General features: G+C 43.3%; 1 protein-coding gene across 1 annotated transcript in view; it reads left to right on the top strand.

The window, feature by feature from the left end:
• LOC124416319 (SNF1-related protein kinase catalytic subunit alpha KIN12-like) overlaps window positions 1-24,906 on the top strand; it is a 43,817-nt gene that overhangs the window by 18,028 nt on the left and 883 nt on the right. Inside the window, exons 4-6 of the mRNA XM_046897251.1 lie at window positions 23,218-23,279; window positions 23,715-23,844; window positions 24,127-24,439. Coding sequence (XP_046753207.1) covers window positions 23,218-23,279; window positions 23,715-23,844; window positions 24,127-24,439 — 505 coding nt within the window. The remainder of the gene's footprint in view (window positions 1-23,217; window positions 23,280-23,714; window positions 23,845-24,126; window positions 24,440-24,906) is intronic.

Genomic DNA, 24,906 nt, shown 5'->3' with positions numbered 1-24,906 from the left:
GGAATCTATATATCTCTATATACACACACACACACACTTCTATGTATGGGATGAAAAATTGAATGCGGAGATGGAATGAAGAGATGTGCCTTAGGAGTGAAGGATGGTGGCGGAGATCGGGAAAGAGGGCACCGTAGCAGATGATAAGGGGAGTTCCACTCATGAGGAATGTGATAGCTCGAGTCAGGAATGTTTTTACTCTCCTTCTTCCCTACCGGATAATAGATATAGATTTCCTTTGACGTATAAGTCAAGGTGCGTTGGATACACGTATTTTCCATTAGAACCCGTCCGACCCAATCGACGAGCGTCGATCCCAAAACGTATCGACTGCCAACCTCCGTTCGTCCGGAACCGCCCGAGGCAAGGCAAGAAACGGCAAGAGCTCCTCCTTCGACTTCGACGAAATTCATCAATTTACGAAATACTTATACCCGTTTGGTGCATGGCGAGGATTTTTAGCCTCTTAATTTTACCACTTTTTTTTTTTTTATAGCACTCCCAGATTCGTGCTGATCATACTTTTGCGAGGATAGAGGATATAGAGAATCCAAGGAACGTACATTCAGCTCGAAATTTCTTTAACACTTTCGGTCAGAGTGGAATGCTCAGCCTTATCACAATTTATATACAATTTCAAGTGATCTTCGTTACTTTGTGTAACCCCAAAAACCCCCGAGTAACAAGTTTCGGATCAGAATCATGAAATTTTTATAGTTTCTTTTATATTTTATAATCTAAAAAAACTATCAAACTAAACGAAACTATCAAACGATGACTTCAGATTCGTCATCAGCGAGCCGAAAAACTCCCGAGTAACAAAATTACGGCCAAAATATCGAGTTGAAAAATGGCTGACCGAAAGGGTTAGACCAAATACGTAACGTGAATAAGAATAAAAGTTTTTACAGTTTTACTAAAGCTAATCTGGTCGCATCTAAACAGAAATTTTTTTTTAAAGTATACATTTGATTATATCAACAACACCAAAGATTTATTCTGTACTTTTTGTTTTTTATTTTTTTTTTTACAAAAAATATATACTCAATTCTGATAAAAACAGTAGCTCGTTGTTTTCGTAAATGAATTCTATATGAATTCTATGGATAACAACGACGTATCACCTCTTGCTCAACCGTTTTTATATTATAATTAACGATTTAAAGTACATAAATATCGGATTCTTTTCGAAATTTATTAACGAATAGAATGACTGTATAATCAATTACCATTACGTCTCTGTATCGGTGTATCGACATATTTTTCTAGTTCCTAAAGACGTTTTTTAATTAGAATCAACGAACTTATTTTCAATTATACTCTTTAAACGTCTCTGTATTCATGTTCTTCCTTCAGAGAAATTTTCAACTCGCCCTTAATGGTGTAAAAAAAAAAAAACACAAACTTTCGAAGAAATTTACACATGATTTAAAGTTTCTCGAAGAACGGAGATCACCATTCCCTCCGAAGGAAGGACTAACTTTGTAGTCCATCCATTCATCAGCGTTCGTCTGCTGAAGTTAACTTCACCGTGAAAGCATAAATGCGTGTCGTGTATGTTTTTCCATCGACGACAGACGGACAGTCGCAGACACTGCGAGCAGTGTTAAACGCAAAAACGTTGCTGCTTGTCGATGCCGTGCTTGTTCCTATTTATAGTTAGACCGAACAATAATTCACCCCTGGTACTAAAACAGGGTGTAAAAGTAAAAAAGAAACAAAAAAAACAAAAAACAAAACGCCGAAGAATCGGACAGACGCGATCCAAGTTGAAAGATGAATTCGGTTCGCCCTCGTGTAGTTTAACGGGGTACTAACTTAGGCAGCAGATCCTCCCTCTCCCCCCCCCCCCTCTCTCTCTCTCTCTCTCTCTCTCTCTGTCTTCGAAACAAATCTGCCTCTCCAACACCGACAAATTGAACGATTTAGAAAAATAATCGTTTCCCCAAGGGGTCACGGCGCCTCGGCCCTATGCCGGGTCATTGGTTTTACAAAAGGTCCCTCCGGCGCGGAGGCGAGCTCCCATATTATATTAGTGGGAGCCGGAGCCGACCGGGGAGACATAATTAAGTCTATTAGTTGGAGCCGGAGAGACTCGGAGACTTCGGGCAAAAAGTTGACGCCTTCTTGGGACTCGGAATTACACCCCGTATCGATGTTACACCGGCGGATAATAAATTATTCGATTTACCCATCGAGCGCAGGTGAAGTATTTAAACGGGATTTGACCCAGAGTGAAGAAATTTCGGTGCCAGTTTGTTTCTTTATTTATTTATTTTTTTTTTTTATTATCTGTTTTTCTTTTTACACCTCATATTCGTTACATCCTGCAGCTGGTTTTTCCGAATCCTTCGGTTAGTTAAGGACTTTCAAAGTGGAATAGTTGTTTCAAGACTGCCATGAGACTTTAACGAGCTTGCATAATTGCGGAAGTGAATTGTTGGGAATTTTTTTTGTTTTTGTTTTTCTTGTACCATTACCTTAAAGTCTCGACCGATATAATATTTACCGTAATGAAAATGCGGCATGCTTACATGGTCGGTTCAACGCTGTTGTGATGCAGTGTTACGACGCGAACGAATTTCTATGGGTTTAATCGATGCGAGAAGGATATCAGAAAACAATCGGTGAGATTCAATGGAGGGAGAAATGAGAGGAGAAGAGGAGAAGGAGAGAGTAAAATCGACATCGAGTTACAGTGTGTAGAGGGGATGAAGGCGAGGGTTGATATCGCGAGGGTTGAGAGTTTGGAAGAGAGCGAGCTGGAGAAGGTGATTATTGGAAAAGTTGGACGATTAAAAATACGCCAGATGCCTCAAGGTTGTAATGAGTTTTTCTTGTTTTGCAAGATTTCATACAAGTTTTTCTTTCTCGCCTGTTTTCTACATATACATACCGATTCGCCGAAGTGATTTTCTACGGAAGTTTCGACGATTAGGCAATTATCGGCGAAAGAGAGAGAGAGAGAGAAACATAGTGCGTGTGTGTCTGTTCCGCTTTAATTAACAAAGTTGTATTACGAAAATGATTAGGCTAAACGCGTCGCTTGTCGCTATAACGTTACCGCGGGTACCTCGATAAAAAAAAACGATCAACTCGATCACGCTGCACTGTCGCCGTTTCCTCGAGAGGAGATGAAAAACGCAGGCAATAGACCCGGTGCTCGAATCCCATCCGCTTGGTAACACGTCTTCCACGTGAATGGCCGCGGCTGGCCAATGCCCCGTCCTTTACGAAGTGCGGGTGGCAAAGTCGAAATGAAACCTGAGAAACGTCGAGAGCGGAAGGAAGGAAGGAAGGAAGGAAGGAAAGCGGGGGAACTCATCCGCGGTAATTGACGTAAACAAGCTCGAATGACAGGGCTATAAATGTCGAATAGGATCATCGGATAGCCTCGCCCAATTTCCAAAAGAATATCTCGAGGATATGGGAACGAACGACGATTTTTCCCCATACTTCAGCTAACCTGAGGTGCGTACCTAATGGGAAACAGCAATCGTTTAATGACAGCGGCGCGAAAGCTTTCGAAGTGTCAGTGACAGGGATTGATGGGGTTCGCCGAGGCGCCAGAGGCCGCCACCGAACAGACAGGCCATCGACTGATGTGGGCGGAGCTTCACCGGCTTCCACTTTATATTTATGGGCAATGGTAATCAGTGTATGAATAAAGAAACGCACAGTCCAGCAACGACGATAGTTTACCAGGGCTAAATGAATCGGAGAGAAATCAGCTCCATGGTGACAGCACGGAGATTTCGCGAAAATGTTATGGGGGTGCAGGTGTCGGTTTTAGAAGCGCAGTGATTCGGTGAAAGTGATCTTTTGATCGGGGTCAAGGCGATGACAATAACGGAGAAGGTACGCGCTAATAGCGATAATGACGGCGGTACCATCGACATTGATAATGGCGCACCGTAAGGGCGGACAGCAGCGAAACTGCGCTCCAGAAGTACGAACCGAGAATTCGGAACGTTAATTGATCTCGGTTTAAAGGAAACCTGACCCCACGAGCTTCTATGAAACGGCGAAACTTGTCCGAGGGAAAGCCAGACTCGAGCCTAGAGGATACTGGAAATTGAGGATTTAGGATCGAGGATTGAGGCATGCGAAGCAACAGAGGTTTTTGACCTTTCGGGCTGGTTCGCCGAGGTCGAGGGCCTAGCCCAGATGAGGGGGATGGCTGAGGCTGAGGCTGAGGCTGGGACAAGGTTTCCATGGAAGTAGTCAACCACCCCCGTCACTCCGACTATCGGCGTCGGCTCAGATCCACAGGGTCGTAAGTTAGCGCGGATACCTCCGTCGATACAACGCCAATTCAGACACGAATTCAGCCTTGTTCAGTGAATTATATTCGACCCTCGGCAATGTTCAGCGGCACAGAAGCTTCCCAATCGGTTGGAGCTGGTCTGATTGTGTACTACGTTTGAGGAACAGGTTTCGACTTCAGCTGATCAAGCCTCAATTTTTCTCCGTCAACCTGTGGAGCGGGCGGGATGAGTTTCGCTTTTGGAAGTCTACGAACCGAGACCAGCTTCTGCGGAGGGTCTTGCACCCGGTGCGCCGGGAAGGGTGGGTCGTTATATTTTCTCGCGCAAGGATCGGCGGCCTCGGCGTCGGGGGTATGGGTGGCAGTCGGGCCGAGGATGCGTCTGAACGTTGAACCTGGATTCCGAATTGGGGTTTGCTGAACCTGCGGGTGGGAAGAGAGGACGACAATGGCGTCAGCATCCCTCGCCGAGTTCATCCCGTGGCTCGTCTGTCACCACTCCCATCATTTCTCTCGTCATACACCTCAAGGACCGCCGTCTTAATTCCGTCTTAGAATACCATTGTTGGATGACAATGAGGCCTAGATTATAGAAAATAGCGGCAGCTTGGCTAGTGGGATCTCTGCCGACTACTGTAGGGTTACACTGTTACCGCTACGGCGGAGGCGTTAATCGGGTGATCTAGACCTCACAATCTAGATGAAAACTCACACACCGCGATTACGACGTGGCCCCGGGTAGATGTACCGTCGGAATATTTATGAGGCCCGGAATACTCCTCAGCATCCCACGTCTATTCTCTGAGGTAATTGTTCCACGAGGCCGGAACGCCCGGTCCTTGAATCCAATACCCCGGTAAGTGGAAGGGTTCAGCTGACAATGAAATAGAGAGCTTTCAGCCCATCCAGACGCGGCGCAACAAGTAAGACGACTGGCTCCTTATCCGCCAAACTGAATCACCCAGACCATCGAACGCTGCTCTCTATTCTTTTACTCTTCTTAGTCCGAAAGTCAACCGTCGTAGGTACTTGAATTCAGGCGTAGCCTTTCCAACTCTCTTAAGATTACCTTAATGCTTTTTAAGGTAACTATCAGAGTAACGCCGATACGATTACCCACTGGATCACAGACTGCTCGAACCTGACTGACTTCAGACTCCAGTTTTGTCTTTTACAAAAAGTGTCTTGCCAGGGAATGGAGCGTGGTATCAACGACAAACTAATTGGAGTCCTCGAGTCCCAGTAAAAACTGAACATTTGGCGATAACTGAGGCGAGACATATCCGAATATGATTGAGAGAGACTGCAGACACAGTGCGGAGGGTGCAGGTTGTTTGAACCACGCACGGTTGGAGGAGCAAAAGTATACAAGGTGGGTAGGCAGGAACGAAATGAAAGGGAGAGTCGAAACGGAGAGGCGAACGTGTAGCTGCAGCGCAGGAGAGAGTTGGTTCACCCTGACAAATCAATACAAGGAGAGGTTCATACACCTCGACACCCCGTCAGCCGCCTGCTGCTGCTGCTGCTGCTGCGCGATTTTCTCGTCCCTCGATCTACGGCAAAGCTGGCGAGGAGAGGAGCTTCGTCCTTACATCCATACACGTTTCTGTATACCTACCGCACAATTTGCCCACATGCATATATCGCACACTCTCGACTCCAGCTGCGCCGCTGTGTCTCTGTATTTATACGGTGTAATATCGATTTCACGCGCGTTGAAACCGTCCAACCGCCTGGCAGGGTTGCAGGACTCGTTCGAGTGTATTCAGGTGGAAATTGGCCCTTGGGACAGTTTTTTTTTTTTTTTTCTTTCTTACTTTTTGCTTTACCTTTCTTTTGCTTTCTCTTTTCCTTTATCCTCTTCGTTATCTTCTTCTTCTTCTTTTTTTTTTTTTTTTTTTAAATCACTTCTGTCTCGCTTTACTTAATTTGCTCGTTCATTCGCGAAATCACGAGGTGAAAAATCCGATTCGGACTGGATTCGGACCAGGGATTTACACTCTCATCCCTTCGGCGCTAACGACGGTTTCAGGAAAATTTTATGCTAGGATTGACGAGAATTGGACGACGCTTTTTAAAGGTCGATTTTATCTCTGGCTAACTCTTGCACGTTTCGAAACCCTTCGGAAGTTATTCTACCCACGGAGTAAACTGGCGCAAGGACCCGGGGACTCGCTTCTGACATGTCATTGTGTCTGACGTTGGCCTCCCGTACCTCGTAGCTCCTCGTTCAACTCATCCATAACTGAAAGTTCATATAAATTCGAATACCTCAAGAAAAATTCTCTTTCGTAATACGAGATCAACGTTGATCTAAAACGGATGACATGCTGTTTCACTCGGCAAACGATCTCCGGAATCCAGCATGGAATCAAAAAAGGAGTCATATGCCATGAAGGGTGTAAACTACTTGCAGTGAATTCCATGGTTTCCCATCAAGACTTTCAAAGTACGATACCTATAAAATAGCATGGATAGTGGCCGTTCGGTGTAGTTACAAGGTCCCGTTTTCTCTAATCTACAAACCGATAGCCTTGTGATTTCCAATCTCGGCAGTCTCTTTCCGGCGGCAAAGCAGCCGCAGCCTTAGCCAAACTGGGGCGGTGTAATCACGTGCGTATATGTATATATATACATATATACGAGTCGCAAGCACGCGTGCTAATTGGACGCAGTCAGAGGCTATCGTTCCATAGATCATGGTGTAATTATTACGTGCGTTGTATGTATACCACATTGAATTAGCTGCCTGCCTGCCGCATGGCTAAGAGCTGATATACAATAGAGGCGGCTACGATTTCTAGAGGGATTGAAATTGGCCACAAGGTGAAAGCCGATACGCTATGGTGGTATAGTTGCGCGGTGCGCAGGGGGTGGGTACACGTGTATTTCGGGTTACACCGGAACTTGTTAACTCATCGCAATTGTGAAATGGGGCATGAAATTAATTTCGATATGGGGTAATTCCGGAAATCGGAGCTTCGTTCGTATAATGCAATGCACCTCTACCATCGACCTGTATAATCAACCGCTGGATATTGTGACGAGGCGAATACGAGCATCGCAGCGGCAGGCTTTGACAAACCGGTAGCATTGCAGAATCGTGAATTTCGCTTATCGGGGTGAAGCACTCGGCTCTTCGGAATTTCCCTTTACTTCAGCTGAGAAAATTAGCACATTTCGGTCGCCAAAGCGAGCAGTTCAAAGCGGGGAAAGTCCGAATGCCCACTGCGCGAGAAGGGAAAGATGAAAGAAGGCTGCAGCGTAGTTGTAGGTATGTATTACTATGTATGGCCGTGTTTCCGGAAGAAGGACTCGCTTCTTCGAGGCTGGCTACGAGACCCTCGAAACTTCTCGGCGAGGGGTGGAATCTCGAATGGTACCGAGGTTCAGCGAATTGACGCTGACAAGGGCGGCTGCGGGCCCCGGAAACGCACGTTCGAACAGCCCGATCGCGTTCAACGAAATACATCTTGAGGGCGAATCAGACTTTCTGGCAGCGGTCCGAGTGCTGTTATTATTATAGTGACATCGAGCTTCCGTATTGAACAGCACTGCCTTCTTATCGAAACCCGGAGTCATCGATTTTCATCTCATTCAAAAATGTCGAGCGTTAAAGCCTGTCAAACTGACTCTGGGATACGAATGGATTACATGTAAAGTAAGTAAACCAGTTATTGACACGTTAAGATCGAATTACTGAACCTTTTATTTTACAAAATTATAAATCGATGGCACAAATTGTGGATTTCTTGATTATTGCACTATCTTTCATACTCTGAGAAGGGTTGAATGAATAAAAAAAAAAAGAAGAAATCGGAGATTTTGTAGGTCCCTAAAATATGGCTCGAAAAATTGTCAAGCAAGTGAAAAACGGTGAGGTCAAAAGCTGGTCGATTTGGCATGGAACGGGCCATATATACGTGGCAATCGATACGTCAGAGTGATGAATATGTATCAAAAGCAAAGCTTCGGAAAGTTTATCTCGCCAGTGGGTAATAGCTATGAGAGATGTGAATAGCGCCATTCGCTCTCCGGTATTCGGTATCATATTTCAGAATTTCGCTGCGGTAGGGAATCTCCGCTCTCTCGGGTCCGTTCTATGGCGAAGGGCGACTGCATCTGAATCGGTAGGTTGAAAGAACCGACGATAAATGACGAATGTGCCGCGATACGGGCTGAAGGTGGGTACGAGAAGAGAGGAGAATAAAAAATATATATCAATGCTTGTTTCGATATTAATGCGGTTATTATGCAGCCCCGTTCCGCGTTTCGACCCTCGATCCCAATCCCGATCCAACACATTCGGGAACCGAATAGTTCTCCGTCATTTGGCCTGCTCTATGACTCGTGACCGAAGCTAGGATAGATGATATCCTCGTCCTATTGGACAAATGAGTGTTTTCGTTTACTCGGAATTTGTTCACTTGATTGGACCGATCCTTTCGCTATTCCTTACCAAAAAATTATACGTCAAGTCGTTGAAAAGGAATTTATGCGCAGAACTGCTTCGGACGATTTTCGAAACGGTATGAATAACGATAATCCCTTGATCATCGCGATTCATGTGAAAAGTGATCCACAATTCTCAAATAAATTTTCAATATTTCCATGAAATCGATACAGGTGGATAAAAAAATAAAATAAAATAATCTGGAAAAGTTTAGTTGGTCAAAAAATTTCACCACTGCGATACGGATTTATAAATAGCGTTAATATTTTGTATAAAATACCAAGTTCATCATCTTGAAGCCATTCTGTCCAAAATATTATAGAAAATAATTTCACTATAACTAACAAACACAAATTTCTTACGCTAATATATATGATTAAATATTTCTTTCTCGCGAGTAGAATTCAATCGAACTCAACGTAGACATTTTCCCAAATCCGAGAGCGTTTCGGCAGGATATTCCTCCCCCGTCGAAAGTACAACTTCATTCGATCCTTCAAAGGATCCCGAAGGATCATGCAGGCGTCCGACTCGCGAGGCGCAGCTCCTTTCGCGTTCCAAAAGACGGCTGAAGTCCTCACCAATCTCTGGTCTTCTTCTAGGGTGGCCGAAAGCTCAGGCGATCAAGGTTTGAGCAAGGATCAACCTTCCACCAATCATCAAAGGAACCCGCGCAACTTTTCAATGTGCTTTCCACTCGTCCTCCGTGAATTGGCTCCGTTCTCAGCTCGGAAATCCGGGCTGCCTATGCAGAATGGAAGCTTGCACACAAAGCTCCCCCTGCTTTCTAATGCAGTTCCCGTTCCTTTCGGAGCTTTGAATCGAGTCACGCGTATAATACACCTTTCCTCCCGCTATTTCGTACATCGAATTTGACTCTTTTTTTTTTCTTCTTTCACCGGGAGTAGTTGCGACGATGCGATCTTCGTCATGGTATTTTTTACTATTTTGAACCTCCGTTTTACAACGAGTTTTCAATAAATTTACAAATTCAATCGTCGAGGGTGCAGGGATTCGATCTCGAACGCCTCGGGCACGATACTGAGAATATTTTCACTTCTCCCCAAAGTCCCGAGAACTTCTAGCCGATATTATAGTCTCTCCTCTTTCACGTATATTTAAGATGTATTATAATCATACCTTCGAGAACTCAGCTATTATATTACACGCTAACTCATATTTGCTACCTGAAAGATGACCTGAGTTGCAAAAAATCGTTAAAATGCAATATCTGCATTATCTGTTTAAAAAAGCACAGATACAGTCTTTTTTTCTCTAAATATTTTCATCGACGAATACATCATGTTACACTCAACAACGATTACATTACGAATCCACTTCATTCACGGACGGAAAAGTTACACGCGAACGTCATAATTGAGGGTAAAGGAAAATTGACTTGTATAGCTGAGCAGATGGTTAATTCGTGTATTTCTGAATTGCCGCTTTGATATCTTGTAATTATGTGAAAACTTAATTATCGCTAAATTACATTGCATGGTTACTTGGGAAACGCGAAACAAGCATCGCTGCAAATATAATGTATAGCTAACGAGCTGCTTTTCGATGGGGGAATACAGAAGGAAATTGCTCTCGCACAAAGTGATCTGCCGAGGTACATAAACACACTTGTATACATCAAACCGAACGTGTAAGTGTAGTCCATTATATCACTCGAATGGCAGAATCAGACTTAACTGCCTCCCCTCCACTCTCCCCCTTCTCCCACCCTTCTATAAATCAATTTCTCCCTTTCTGCCAAGCAACATCCGATTAAGTTATACGCAGAATTCCCGAGCTTCGACCACCTGGGGCATAATAAAAGCTCGGCTGATTATTACGTTGGCATACACGAAATTCAAGCAAAGTCAATTACTCTTAATTTCGTTCAACATGTAACGGCAATGGAATCTTCCACCGAGGTTACAGAGAAACGGAGCTTTAAGCTCGTGCGAATTAGTTCGTTTCACACCATTCATTATTATTGTAAGTGGCATAAAACTGCAGAAGGTAACACCAAATACTTGATAGTCAACTTTACATTTTTATCATCGATAAATGATCGAAAGTTATGCATAATAATCTTGAGAATCGTTTAATGAAAAATTAAATTTATTGCCGCAAAAAAGAAATGAAACAGTTCGGACATCCTGACCGATTTACCCTCCATTTCATCATCAATTCGATTATATTTCTCGTGCATTAACCCACGTGCCTTCGATATTCACCTGGATTTCTAATCAGCAGAAACACGCTTTCTCGCAAGTGGGGCCCAAACGAATCCTGGAATTCGTTGTAACTCAATTATATTTACCCGGAAACGTGCGGGCGGATTCTGAGGGATCCAGCTAAGGTACATCAAACGCCTGGACCTCGGATGGAGTCCGCGTAATTGGTTAAATTTTGGCAAATGATCAAACGTGGGTTATACAGAGAGAGCGAGTTGTGAAATGCGCGTTTCACCCTCTCGCGGCATAGGTATAGAAAGCGTGGCATGTAACCCGCAAACTATACGGTTATACTCACCACAGGTAATTGCGCGTGAGATTAATCCATCGAACGGGGTTCGGGAATCGGGATGCCTTTCCGCCTAAATGTTCGATAACCAGAATTTCATTTAATTACGTCCCGGGGAAAATTTTCAACCCTCAGCAGGTATTTTGCGAAGGTTTGCTGTATATTGTGTATAATATCATCGGACATTATCATCACACATGTTCGAGTAACTGTAGAGAACCTACCTTAGTCGAGAATTTTTTATTTTCGTGATCAGTTTTTTCTTTCTTCTCAAGCATCGAATGAGGCAGAATGAATCAAGTTATTTCTCGGTTTCAACCAAAAAAATTTTTGTCTACCTTCGACTAGATGAAGTTTTCTAATACCGATAAAGACTTTTTCTGGGCGTTTTGAGTACGTCTGTAAATTAAAAAAAATGCAATCAGCCTGAAGGTAGTGAGAAGTAAGAAAGTTACGTTCAGTTCATTTTGTAATCATCAAATACATGCAGAATTTCATAGAACTTGAACTTTTCTGTGAATTAAAACTGACAACACGTCACGCATGCAAAACACGCACACAGACAGTCTGCATGCATAAATTGCATACATGGCAAGAGCTAGAGTTTGCATAACGGTGGGAACGTCGTCATCAGAAGTTGGTAAGTTGAACCACAGACAAGGGGTTGAATGAAGGGTCGAGGGGGTTCTCCTTGGGGTCCTGAGGGATGCCGATAGGTAATAGAGACGCGGAAGTTTCGGGCTCATCTCGTCGCCAGGGCGTTAGGTGTGGTTGTGTTGGTGGTGGTCCTTCCAAATTAGTATAGTTTGCCTGAAACTATTTTCATATAAGCCAAGCCCCTGTTTACGCAATCACACGTATAAATTATCCAGTCTTGTGTATGAGGTACGTAAACGCATGTCGCCCCCCGTCTGACCGTGTGTTATACCGAAAACGTTCAAAGTCCGGGTGCGCTTGCCCCTTGCCAACAAATTACAAGGATCCAAGTATTTCGATCGAAACCGGCTATTTGTGACGAAGAGATGATCTGGAAAGCGAATAAAATGTCTTATCGAGCTTCTGACGAAGTGTCACTGAAAATTGTTTCATCAAAAACGAAATTAAAGGTTTTTACGGATTTCGAGAACTTTCTACCCCATTTTACAAAAGTATAGAACAATATTTGAGGCCAACTTTAAGGTTACCGCAGTGCATGTAACTCATTCACATAGCTCATACCTCAAGACTCTTTAAGGTTCTTGTTCCAGGTTGATAATTGGACCAATTAACGCCGCCTGGAACAGCGCTAACTCACAATCTCGCAGCCTCTTAGTCCCGGATACAACAGCTGTGAATGTACACTTGCGCCCACGTCGCGTGATAATTTTGGTGGTGAGTCTGAAGGCCTTACCAAGTAGGCAGAGACGGTCTTTCCGCAGCGGTAGCGGCACTACATTCTCGTTAAAACGAAACGTTGCTAAAAATCATCACCGCGGGTTACGAGCCCGTGGCCTACAAGCCTGGAAGAACCCTTCTCCAGATGCTCGAGTCTCCTCTTCTGTCATTTAAGTTGCGAGCTCCCTTCTCGCAACCCCCAGCCTCTCATCTTTGCAAGCTCCTGCGACTAAGAGGCCTGAAACTATGTTCCTTTTCTTTTTTCACCTTCTATACTTTGCCGGAGAAGAATAAAAATGAGAACAGGCAGCATAGGAGCATAAGGAAGGAAGATGGAGGGGTTGAAACGCGTTGAGGACACAGCGCGCATGCGTGGACGCGAGCGCATGCGCAGTGAGCAACGCTGAGAGGATCGGCACGCCCTCTGGGCTTCGAACCGGTGCGTTAAAGCCACTGAACGGTAGGTTTATTGATCACAAAAAGAGAGATGATGGAAGAAGGGTCAATTTTTTATTGTAAATTATCTCGATATGGCAGACCTCACGATTCGGCGAAGCGTGCAACGAAACATTTTATCGATACAGTTAGCGGAGAAGAGAAAAGAGCGAACAAGAGATGCGTTTAAACGCCTACCAATTTAGCAGCAACGTCTCGGGTCATTAAAATCGCGTTTGATTAGAGAGAACACCTTTATGACCTGATATACAGACGAGTTACGCACTCTGGCACAGCGATGTTGTGCGTGTGGGTATATGACGTGCATGTGGAAGCCACGTGGTACGAGTTAACGACCAACGCGGACCACGAAACGGCGAACATGACGGGTGTTCGACACGAATTAGTGAGATTTGACAGTGTTCTGCGAAAGGGAATGATTATAGAGAGAGAGGACAAACCAGAGCAAAGTGGGGTGTACTTATGGAAAGAAGTTGATCCGTCTTATAGCGACTTTATTCGAAATGAATCTTTCTATTCATCTATGTTTATTTATAATTATCGAAAACATTCAAGCTTCTAAGCTGCAGTCAAAGAACTTCAGGTTTTATTCGAACCTTCAGTCCAAGTGGAAGAAAAATAAATTTTTCATTAAATTTTTCACCCCCCCAACTTTTCCTCCCGCGTTTTTGCCCACGCTTGTGATATTATTGTATAATTTTCGAAACCCTATTGTTTCTAATTTCACAATATGTGACAGCAGCTAAAAATAACGGCTAAGGCCACGTCGAGTCGCAACGTCGCGTAATATCGTGAAATTGAAAAATCGATGGAAGCTACGCGAGGGTCGTGTGCCCCTCGAATATCTTATAACGCGAGCATACGGGTCCCTCGGCATGTTATCAATTACGTTTTATACTGTCGGGACTTGGGTCACTCCCAATTAGATGCAAGAGAGGCGTCCGGCGGCTATCGGATGTGCAATACAGGCTGTACGTCAGACCGGGAACAGGTTTAATTGATAAATTAATGCATGAGCATCGCAGCCCGTAATATGTACACACGTACTTATTAAACGCTGCACTTAACGTTAATTATACCCATTACTATGAGGCTGCAGTTCGAGGACCGAAACCGTCGAGCTAATCGTAAGTGAAGTACTCAACCGATCGCATAAAAACGAAATTGAGGTAGCGATAGGAACACAAGAATAATCACGCACGATTGGTAATCCATTAATTACCCAGATACCCTGAAGCGTACCGAATGTTCGCAAAAACATTCGACTACCGTCAGATTAAAGCGTTTTAAGAAAATCAACATGGCCGCCGGTGACACGCTTGCAATTTTCTTTCGACTAGTAAATCACTTTCAGCGCTTATTAGTCATCGAACTTTATTCCAGGCTGAAGAAAAGTATGGCATGAACTGTTCGACTGCCATTTGACGATCGACGAGTGCCCATCAACTAAATATTCAGCTCTCGCAATTCATTCATGGCTTCGTTTGTGGGCGCATGGATTTCCGTGCTGCTTTACCTTGCACGGAATGTTGGGGGACGGCGAGTATGATCATGAATAAATATGTACCCACGTAGTGACGATCCAACGTTTCTCCGGTTCACCTGGCTGCACGAAGGCTATGCTTTTGCACTCGGGTTACAGTGTATAGGAATAAAGTTTGCGCTACTTGTAGACGAGTTCAGGCAAATACCATATGTGCTTCCCAGCGTATGGGAAAGAACAGACTTTATACACTCGTAACTTTTTTCCCATACCGTACAAACTTTTCCTCGATACGAAACTCGCTCCAATATATAATAGCCTGTATTTTGCAACACGAATCCGTCGCGACTATTTTTTGTCGCTTATTTTCGGTGCCGAATGCAAATCTATCGAAAGAAACTTTCTCTCGCCTCCTCTATTTCCAAGAAAAGTTCTTTACCATGACGAGAGATTTTGCAATGAAAATTAAAAAAAAAAAATAAAAAAATAAACTGCACGTAGCGACAAAACAAGGCATTCTACGTATGCAATGGGTAACAAAAAATCGACGCCGCTTGAGGTGGCGCCGGTTGCTGCGACCGATCTTCCAGGGTCAAGAGCCGCTTCGACCACGTCAAACTGGGCCCAAGGTCCCGCCGGCAGACGGGGACTGACCCACTGCCCTTCAAATGTCCCCCTGCTCAGCCGGGACCACGAAACGCTACCAACTGCGACCAGCCGTGTCTCATACCGTCTGAACCGGGGGTGGCAACCGCTACCGATCAATTAAGAAACCGGTTCGCCGAATGGCCGGTAAATACTAACATCGAGAGATTGCTGCTCGCGGTGCAGTCGACACATATAATGACTTTTAATGAAATTCACGTACTGGAAATTCAGAAAGGAATTGAAATCTTTTGCTTAATTTTTGTCTACTTCGAACTGTAACTTTGATTTTGTTAGTCGAATCCCTTGCTGGTGAGAAAGAACAAGACCGAAAAAACAATTTGAAACGGATTTTCTGGCTCAATTCTTACTAATTTTTTTTCTCTAATTTCAAATCTCAAAATAAGACAATGAAAATTTTATAGTTCATGTTGAATATATATTAGGAACAGGATCTCAAAGTTTTCTCTGGTGTTAATTTTTTTTTCTTGTTCACACCGAAGCACTTTAGCAAATAAATCCAAGTGAGGGTCACAAATCAGCAAAAAGTGAGCAAGAAATTCCCGTGACCGTCTGAATGACGTATGTGAATTTGGCCGAACTGCAATTTCATAGAATTATGCAATGGTAGTAAATAAAAAAAGTGAATCACATTTTTTTTAACAACAAATTCACCCGCCTTTTGTGCTGATTCACTTCCGACAATTTGGAGAAAATTCGAATCGTACCAATGATTAATTTTCCTTCTTTCCAAGACGAAGTTATTGAACCGTCTGCAACGTTTCTTCAATTTATTTTTCTTTCTGTATCCGGATTTCGGAGATTTCTCTTTAAGACCTCCTATTCTGTTATGGCGCAATAGCTTACAGACGATTTTCAGCATCGCATAAAGCGTCGCAAGTAAATCCTGCGACAAAGTCCTGGACTAAATACCAGTTTAAGTCGGTTAAGCTGGTCGCAATTCTGCAGAGTAAAGTCGCAGCTCGTTTGATTAGAATGCATTTTCCTTTGGCTTCGAATTTCCTAACGAAGAAATTTGACGTCAATTTGCATGTGTATTTCAAGGACTGGATTTGACATTAACCGTGAAATAATCCGCGTTTCTGGCCTGATAGAAACTTGGTAAATATAATAAAAAGTACAGACCAGGCAAACAGCTGATTTTGATAATAATCCGTGATTTTATCGGAGACGGTACTAATGAAACACATGGTGGACTCAACGATGGACGATGGAGCTTTAACTCAACATTTTTCTGTTATTTTAAACGTCTTTCAGCGACTGACATAATAGACACAGTTGTCTCGACGGTAACAGCGCTAACTTTATGTTTTCACACCTGTTCCGTTAACCGATCAGGATGAATCATGCAGGACCAACTGCAGGCCGTTGCCCTGATCTATTGATCTTCGGAGTTGCTACAGGTACGTTCGTAAATTAACATATTTTATTCCAACGCGATCTGTTTAAAAAAAATAGGTTCTAATATTATGCAGACTCTTGATCAGTTCTCTGCAACCAAAATTCGAAGAGTCAAGCGCAATTTGAATGAAAACCTTCTTTTTCCGACTCTCTCTCGGTGCAACGTGGAATCACGAGATTCAGAAAACTGTAAGCAAGCAAAAAATAAAAAATAAATACGGATTACACAAAAGGACTTACAGATTCTTCTGAAAATTCGGTTTCAACGTTTGAACCAGCATTTTTCAATTCACCAATCTCGATATCGCAAGATCGCAACCCATGACATAAAAACAATATGACAGAGACTAAATTCGATGTACATTGAATCGAAACAAATCGGTATCCTCAAAGGGTACAATAGATTCATCTCCTAAGATGAAGATACACGAGACGGGCGCGAAAAGGAGGAAAAAGGTTAGTGGCATGAAAAATCGCATTTGAAGACGGGACTGCAGGAGTGACCTCGAGAGTGCGAAGACACGTGTTCTCGGAAGGCGTGCAGCGAATCTGTTTGTGAATTACGAGACAATTTCGCGGAGTGGCCTGGGAGGCGGCGAAGGAGGGGGAGGAACGGGACGAGGCAAAGTGACGTAGACATCGCCGACGTGGATGTACGCGAAGGGCGCAACGCGCGGGTGGCCGATGACCTCGTCTGGCTCCCATGGTTCCGTGCGCGAGGTTCTCCGACCCCCAGCTCCGCGCCCACGCGCACCGAAACTCTTCCGTCACCACCGAGAGGTCGTGGTCAACGGTTCCTCAAGCGACGGCGAAACTCCGTCCGATTCCCGGAATTAATCATAAGCGAAACGAACGACGCGACATCCCGAGGACTCGCATCTCTGGAGGGCCGTGCCCGAAACTCGAGGCGTCGGCGTGCCATTTTCCGCAACTCCTGCAGGACGCGAAGCCCATCGATCTTTCAAGGGGATGCTCCTATACCCCGCGTGAGCTCACATATTCAAGCTCTGACTTCAGGTTACTTCCCACAGACTCAAGGACGCCCGGACCGTACAGTCAGGTCGAAAATGTGTCGCAAGAAAAACCTGACAAGACAATTACATGGATCAAGATGTTCCACCGTCCGCCTGCGAGCAGGCAACCCGAGACACAACCGTTACCTTCGCACGCGTCGTAACTTGGGTTGCCTGCTTGCAGGCGGGGTTGCTGCAATTCCTTTCCATGTTAAATCTCGCGGTAGAAAATCCCTGCGAACCGGAAACAGTAAATTTACTTAATTAAAAGTTTTACTTTAATTAAAAATTTTTTACAAATCGTCTGATACAGGTTTTATTCTTCGACTGGTTAGCTAGTGAAAAAAATCAGAGATTTACCGTCGTAATTTACAGTTAAAAGTCAATATTTTTTAATTGCTTTCTGTGTAATCACGCCGACTTTTTTTAGGTTAATATAACAAGATTGGCTTTAGTGACAATTCTTAAGTCTTTGTGTTTCATTACGTCGCATTTTGATTTAACACTTTTCTCCTTAAACTGCCGTCCTGATATATCCTTAACGCTAGTTGAAAATACGATTCATGTTGAATGATTTGAGTGAGTTCCTGCATTCGGTTTCAAGTATTTTTGCACCGGTAATTGAGGAGTGGTCAACGACACCGAAGGTGATTTCGAATGATTGTATAAAATTGTGAGAAGCCAATTTTACATCGCAACGTAATTTCGTGATAATATGAAAGGCATTTCAGAGACTTCCCACGATTGTGATATTACACGTAATATTGTAGGTACGTATTACCCAGCTGAAGTGATTTTGTTCATCATGACTCCGCAAATTACCTCAGATGTGTAAACTTTTCACGACCTCAAGTAGCCGTGGTCAACTTTGTAATGCACGACTCGAAGCGAGATCGAAAAACTTTTAACGTTGATAGCGCGCTGAGACTTTATCATGAAAAATTATCGGAATTCATGATTTATGGCCAGTGGGATTTGAAATAGTTAGACGACTTACAGCTAAGTAATGTAACAGATATTCAAGGAGAAGCTGCCACGTACTCGACCTGAGACGAAGTTGAAAAATGCGAGGACAATCTCTCGAGCTATTGACGCATAGACAAATGTTAAAAACTTCGAAACCCCAACTTTCGACCCTGCAGGATAAATTTTCATCAACATACCTAGATATTCCAGGATATTTCCTCGCCTCCCGGATCGAACAGACTCTTTAATCGAGACACTTAGCCTTGAATCACGCCTTAACTCCCTCTTTGACGTCATATTACTTCAGTGACTCGTTACTTCCGGGGCTTGTTTAACGTCTTGCTTTAGATGCGTGCCGTAGGCGATTTGCGGGATAAAAACATCAACGAGGAAATCTTACGCGTTTCCTCATGTACGCGCAGATCGGTTTGAATCCGCGGACTCGCGTTTGAGGCGTTCAGAAACCGCTCGAGCTGTTTCATATCCCGCAATGCATTCCCACGGCATTGGAAATCCGTTAAAAATCCAAGCCGTAAGCTCCATATTTGGCCGAACAAGCGTCTGCCTTGAACCACGGTTCAGCCAAGCAAAAGATTTGCATATAGCGCCGTACGTTCGTTCAGTTTCTGCGGACGCCGTGTGTAGCTCTGCACTTCTCTCAGCCCCTTAAGATAGGAATTAGCCTCGCCAAGTAGAATTAGCGACAAGAGTGGAAACTAGGAAAGCGGCCAGACGCTCATCAGCCGTTCGTAGAAAATTATGCCGATGTCTTCTTCTCGATATTACATATCCTCTGTAATATGGAAATTAATTTTGACGCTCGTAATAAGACACGGTAGATACGACCCTGCGTTACTGTGCTCTCACTTTTATGCGGTATAAATTCAAGCCGGAGTAATTTTCGCATCCTTAATGCACGCTTGCAGCCTCTATACAAGGGAATCGGATATGTTTATACACACGCTTATCCACATATCCGTGTTATATATTCTCGGTAGATTATCGGCACTCCGTACAGTCGGTGGTATGCGGGGTGTGCCGATAAACTTTATGTACTTCTTGCCGACGTGCAGACTGGAAATCGTTAGACCTGATCCCCAATCACTATCCAATTAAAATTACGGAAATTATGTTTACCCTTGAAAGAGATATTCGATGGAAAATTTTAATTTTACTGCCGTCAAGCTCTCACGAATGTTTCTCGTTATAACTCTTTACCGGAATTTCGAGTTATTCTAATTTTTTACCCAGATTTTTAATTTTTCTCCAAATTCCTCTAGTTATCGTCGAGTCACTCATTTGCAGAGTCTACATTGTTCTGAAATTGGTATTCTGTAGTTTCGAAATGTATGCGAAGAAAAATATAATTAGCAAGACTTCTTGCGTTCTTAAGGGGATGGTATAGTCAATCTTTACCGACTGAACAAAATAATAATTTTTATTCTTAAAGCCACTGCCTCGAGGAAATGTTAAAGCCACACTCTAGGAAATCTGTTCCTGTGAATTCAATTATAAGAATAAATTTCTCAGCATGATTATTGCGTAAAACAAAACTTTTTCTCGTATTTATATTCGGCATTCCGTGTTAAATACCGTGTTAATACGCTGGTTGCGATATTTTTACATCAGTGATACGCAAGTTTAAATGATAGTCAAAATAGGTGACATCTAACGCATCTTTTAAAATCATGAATTATCTCGGTCATGAGACGAGTTCGACAGTCAGCTAATTCTTTTCTCGTTTGATCCTTTGAAGTGGTTTGCCGATTGACAAAGATATCAGTTTACCGGTAACTGATACCTCGGATTGAAATTGATCAATTTCTATGAACTTCCGATAAGCTCCTCGAAAGCAACTGATCACACCAGGTGGCCGAGACATGGAACGCCATTTACGGCTCAAGGTTTGACGTAATTCGCAATATTAGTTATACTGCTTGGCTATCGCCGCTCGGCAGCAGCGGCTAGTCGATCGCATTCCCAGCAATTTTACTTCATCGCCTTCATTCCCGGTCGAAGGTAAGTAGCACGGGTGAAAATGAAGAAAATCGAATTGAAATTCTTTCCCTCCTGCCAAGCAATCCAGCTGGCAAGCCTGTTTACCGATTCGTTTTCCACTCTGATCCTTAGTCGGTCCATTCCAAGATCCTAAAATCGCATGTTCTTGACGGAACTTGACATTTGGATGACAGGTGTGATTGTATAGTATAATAGACGTTCAAGTTTGGTTTTTCGACTGTACTAGAAACTTCCGGAAATAATTAACTCGAGAACTGAAAATTGACCGGCTCTGGCTGTGAATTTATAATAATTCGCAAACGGCTGATGATCTATAAAACTGCTTCTCGAGCCAAAGTGCTTCCAGTCAAGTGCAAAGGACTCTGGATAAAAAATAAGCGAGCAGACTCGGAGCCTGGGCTTCAGGGTCACTCGGTCTATTATGGGTACCACCGTCATGACCACGAGATGCAGTAGTTGATCCTCTTACCAGTCTCTGCAGCATGTTTGATCTCTGTTTTGAGCGCAAGGTTACGCGATTTGAGTAAGAATAATATATAACACGAATAACACACGCATGCATATATCCGTCCGCCGATTTTTCGCTCTTTCATCAAAGGTGGAGTGAAGTTATATGTACCTATAGATAGGCGAGTACTTGGTATCAACTCACTGAGACCTTTTTCCGCGTATGCCTCGATCGCAGAAGTGGAAATTCGTGTATCAAGAAACCGAGTCGCGCGGAGTTTTGCTTAATCCAATATCACCCCTTCGCTTGAAATTTTCGTCTCGATCCCAGACCAAGTGAAACACAATTTGTCCCGTCGTTTCAAGTAAGAAGAATGCAAGGAAAGAGAAAACTCGGTGACTTTATCGTGTTGAACTCCACGTATAAACCTTCAATCGTTAGCCAAGCGTTCATCACTATCAAATGCGATTACAGTTTAGCGCTTCGTGCACACTCTCAGCGAGGACATAACTGGCTTTCGAAAAACTTTCGAAGAGCTAATTTCACCTCTTCGTATCGGCTCACGTAAAAATATTTGTTGTTACAAAGATGTCACTCTGTAGTGTAAAAAAATAGTCGTAGAAATGCTTGGGAATTTACTTTTTTGGGTTTTTTTTCTAAAGCACCAGCTCTACTGGACTACTCAATAAGAGTTGATTACGATTCTTCTGCGTTTCTGAACATCTTTCTTCTTTTCGATCATTATTACGGACTGTAGAATCTATGCCATGCAAAACTTCCCCGGAGTTTCTAAGAAAGTTGCAATCGTGAAAACGCAATAAAAGTTATACAGCCAGAGAAATAAGGGAAAAAAAAGAAAATAGAGAAAAGTTTCGAACAATTCATCGGGAAAAAATCCCTCTAGAAGGTTGGTAAGAAATACTTACAAATCACCTCGCATCTGCTGTCAATTAACGATCTATATAATGTAACACGTATGTATAATGAAAAGAAAAAATAAGGGAAAATATTATTTATTTTTTTTTATTTTATTTTACTTTGAACACCGGATGTGCTCGGTAATCAAACGAGAGCAGTATAGAGGGATACAAGCTAAAGTTATGCAGGTAAAAGGATACCGAAGAAGTAAATTTTTGTTAATCTTTTTCTGATCCTTTTCCTTTCCTTCATTATTATTATTTGTTTTTTTTTCTCCTCCTCCTCTTCTCTTCACTTTTATACCGCTCAACTCCTGACGCCTGACCTCCGATGCATTCGACTCAGCCGAGGTGATGTGATTTTAATGACTCCCGAGAGTCAAGGCCTCCTAGCCAGTGAGCTTACGGCTCGGATCCTTTCCCTAGACCTGCAGAGCGAACGTGGTGACAGCATCACTTCTACGGGTATCCTCGTCGCCAGTGGCGAGAGTCAGCATTGCGAGATAATTCACCCGCGGCAGACGGATGTGTTTGTGGATACCGTATGCACATATTTACCTTATACCTTATACCTTATACCTTATACCTTATACCTACCTACCTACCAGAGCAATCATGCAGGCAGCTACTTTCCAGACGCCCCGTACATCCCACCGTCGTCTCTGCAGCAGCTACTTTACCCGGAAGCTATACTATTACTATTACTATATGTATACTAGCGTAAACTTGAGCTAGAACATCATCGGTGTAGGGAACCTTCGCCGACGTAACGACCCTGCATATGGATTTAATGTAGAAACAACATTAGGCGATGCACAGATTCCCTGCTGCATGTATAATGTTATACCTGCCTGCAACTGCACCTATAAACTCGGAGGAAATTGGTGATCGCCGCAGAGTTTATGGCCCGCATTATGGGTTATATATACATTTTGGTATGCAGATTTTGATACGGTAATTACGGATATTGGCTATCTTGGATGGGATATCTGCTAGTAGGTGAACCGCACGTCGACTGTCTGCGAGGATACAGTTTTGTCGAATAAACCTGTTTCGTATTGGAACATTTTTAGCGATTTTCATAGCGCGGGTATGATTCTGGTATACGGAACAGACCATCTTCAGGCTGTTAAACGCGCTCGCTGCTGGTAATGACACTGGCAAAATGGCGCCTTTCATTCTCACCAATAATATCGTGTAATAAACTATGAAATGGAATGTCTTCTGGTTGTTTCAGAGATCTCAAGATGGAGAATATCATGTTACAAGACCCTTGGAAAGAGAGAATAAAAATCGTCGGTGAGTAACGGAAATGTATACCTACCTTCGATTATCGCCAGATAACTGTAAAATTAAATAGTCAAATTTCTTGAAAGCTATACAGCAGACAAAATTATTATCGTGAAACAGCGTTGATCAGATCGAAAATTGATTAAAATTGTTAATAGAATTTTATGCGTAATATTTGACAAGCAAATTTCAACGTTGAAACAAAATCAACATGGCCGCTGCGCTGCCACGCTTACGATTTATTTTGGACCGCGGGATCTTTTTGAACCCAAGAAAATGATCAAACACTGGTTCACGCGAAACAAAATGATGGCAAGAATAGTTCAGTCCTAATTTCATCATCGACGAAGGCCTAAAACCTGAGAATTCAGCTTCCGAAGTTTGGCCGCACGTGTCAGTGCGCGTATTAATCACGGTACTTAAAATAAAAAAATCCTGTCACAGATTTCGGGCTAAGCAACATGTACACCGGTGAGAGCCTGCTGAAAACACACTGCGGTTCGCCGGAGTACGCGGCGCCGGAACTGTTCGTAGTTGGCAAGAGATACGGGCCGGAAGTTGACTTATGGAGTTTGTAGGTTCCGTTAGAATGATCGTTTTCATACACCAACCGAAGATAAATAATAGTGAGAACTATAGAGAAACACATCGGGGGAAGCATTGATCACGTGTGCAAGCAACGTCTGCAGCCAGGCTGCAGCCGTGATTTTATTTCCCCTGATGTGAACTTGTTTTCAGGGAGATCTGATGCCGGAATCGTGTTTTCGAAATGCGAACCGAAGACCCCTGATCTTGATACTTGTGATATTCGTGGCCGTTTATATCGCTTCTTTTTTTCCACCCTTCTCTTCAAAAGGGGGGTCGTTTTCTACGCAATGGCGACCGGTCGGCTCCCCTTTCAGAGTCCGCGGGACGGTCAGACGTCATCTGAAGAACACAGGAGAAAACTCTTGGCGCAAATCAACCGGGGCCTTACGCAGGCCCAGAAGAAGACCATCGCCTCGATGTCGGGCGAGTACAGGAACCTCGTTAATCGTCTGCTAATGCCCGCAGCTCACAAGCGGATCACCATTCAGGAACTTTGTTTTCATCCCTGGATCGCAAACAGGCTAAAGAACATTGCCGTCAAGGCCTCGCAGGCCGATCTTATTGCTCTTGAACACAACACGGTAATCACTCAACTGTTGCGAAGTTTAATCCTTCGTAGTCACACTGTTGAGTAATTTCACGGTAGTCTACTGGATGGATTCGGCTAAGTTATTAGAAAAAAAAAAAAGAAAAAAAACGATCCTCAGACAACTGTGCACCCGATGTGGATCAAAAAATTATGGATCGTGCCTTGAGCATTCCGGATTACGTACGAAAATTCGATTTGTAAGAAATCAAGTGGCAAAATGTTGAAGAAAAAAAAATTATATGGAGGTCAATTCGCAAAAAAAATACTTTCAATCAAAAAATTATAACTTTGTCGGTTTTTTATGTTTTCAATTAAAATTTCAAGGTGATATCGGTTAGATGTGATACTTTTGGGGGAAAAATGGTAGAGTCGTCCGCGTTCCAAAAAACGTATTTATTCAGCGCTTGCGATGTTGTTTGATCCAACACTGAAACTTGATTCTAATGACTAACGGTCCGT

This window comes from Diprion similis, chromosome 2 (genome assembly GCF_021155765.1).
Source record: "Diprion similis isolate iyDipSimi1 chromosome 2, iyDipSimi1.1, whole genome shotgun sequence".
In the NCBI taxonomy this organism is placed as follows: Eukaryota; Metazoa; Arthropoda; class Insecta; order Hymenoptera; family Diprionidae; genus Diprion; species Diprion similis.
This window is presented reverse-complemented; position numbering and strand designations above follow the sequence as displayed.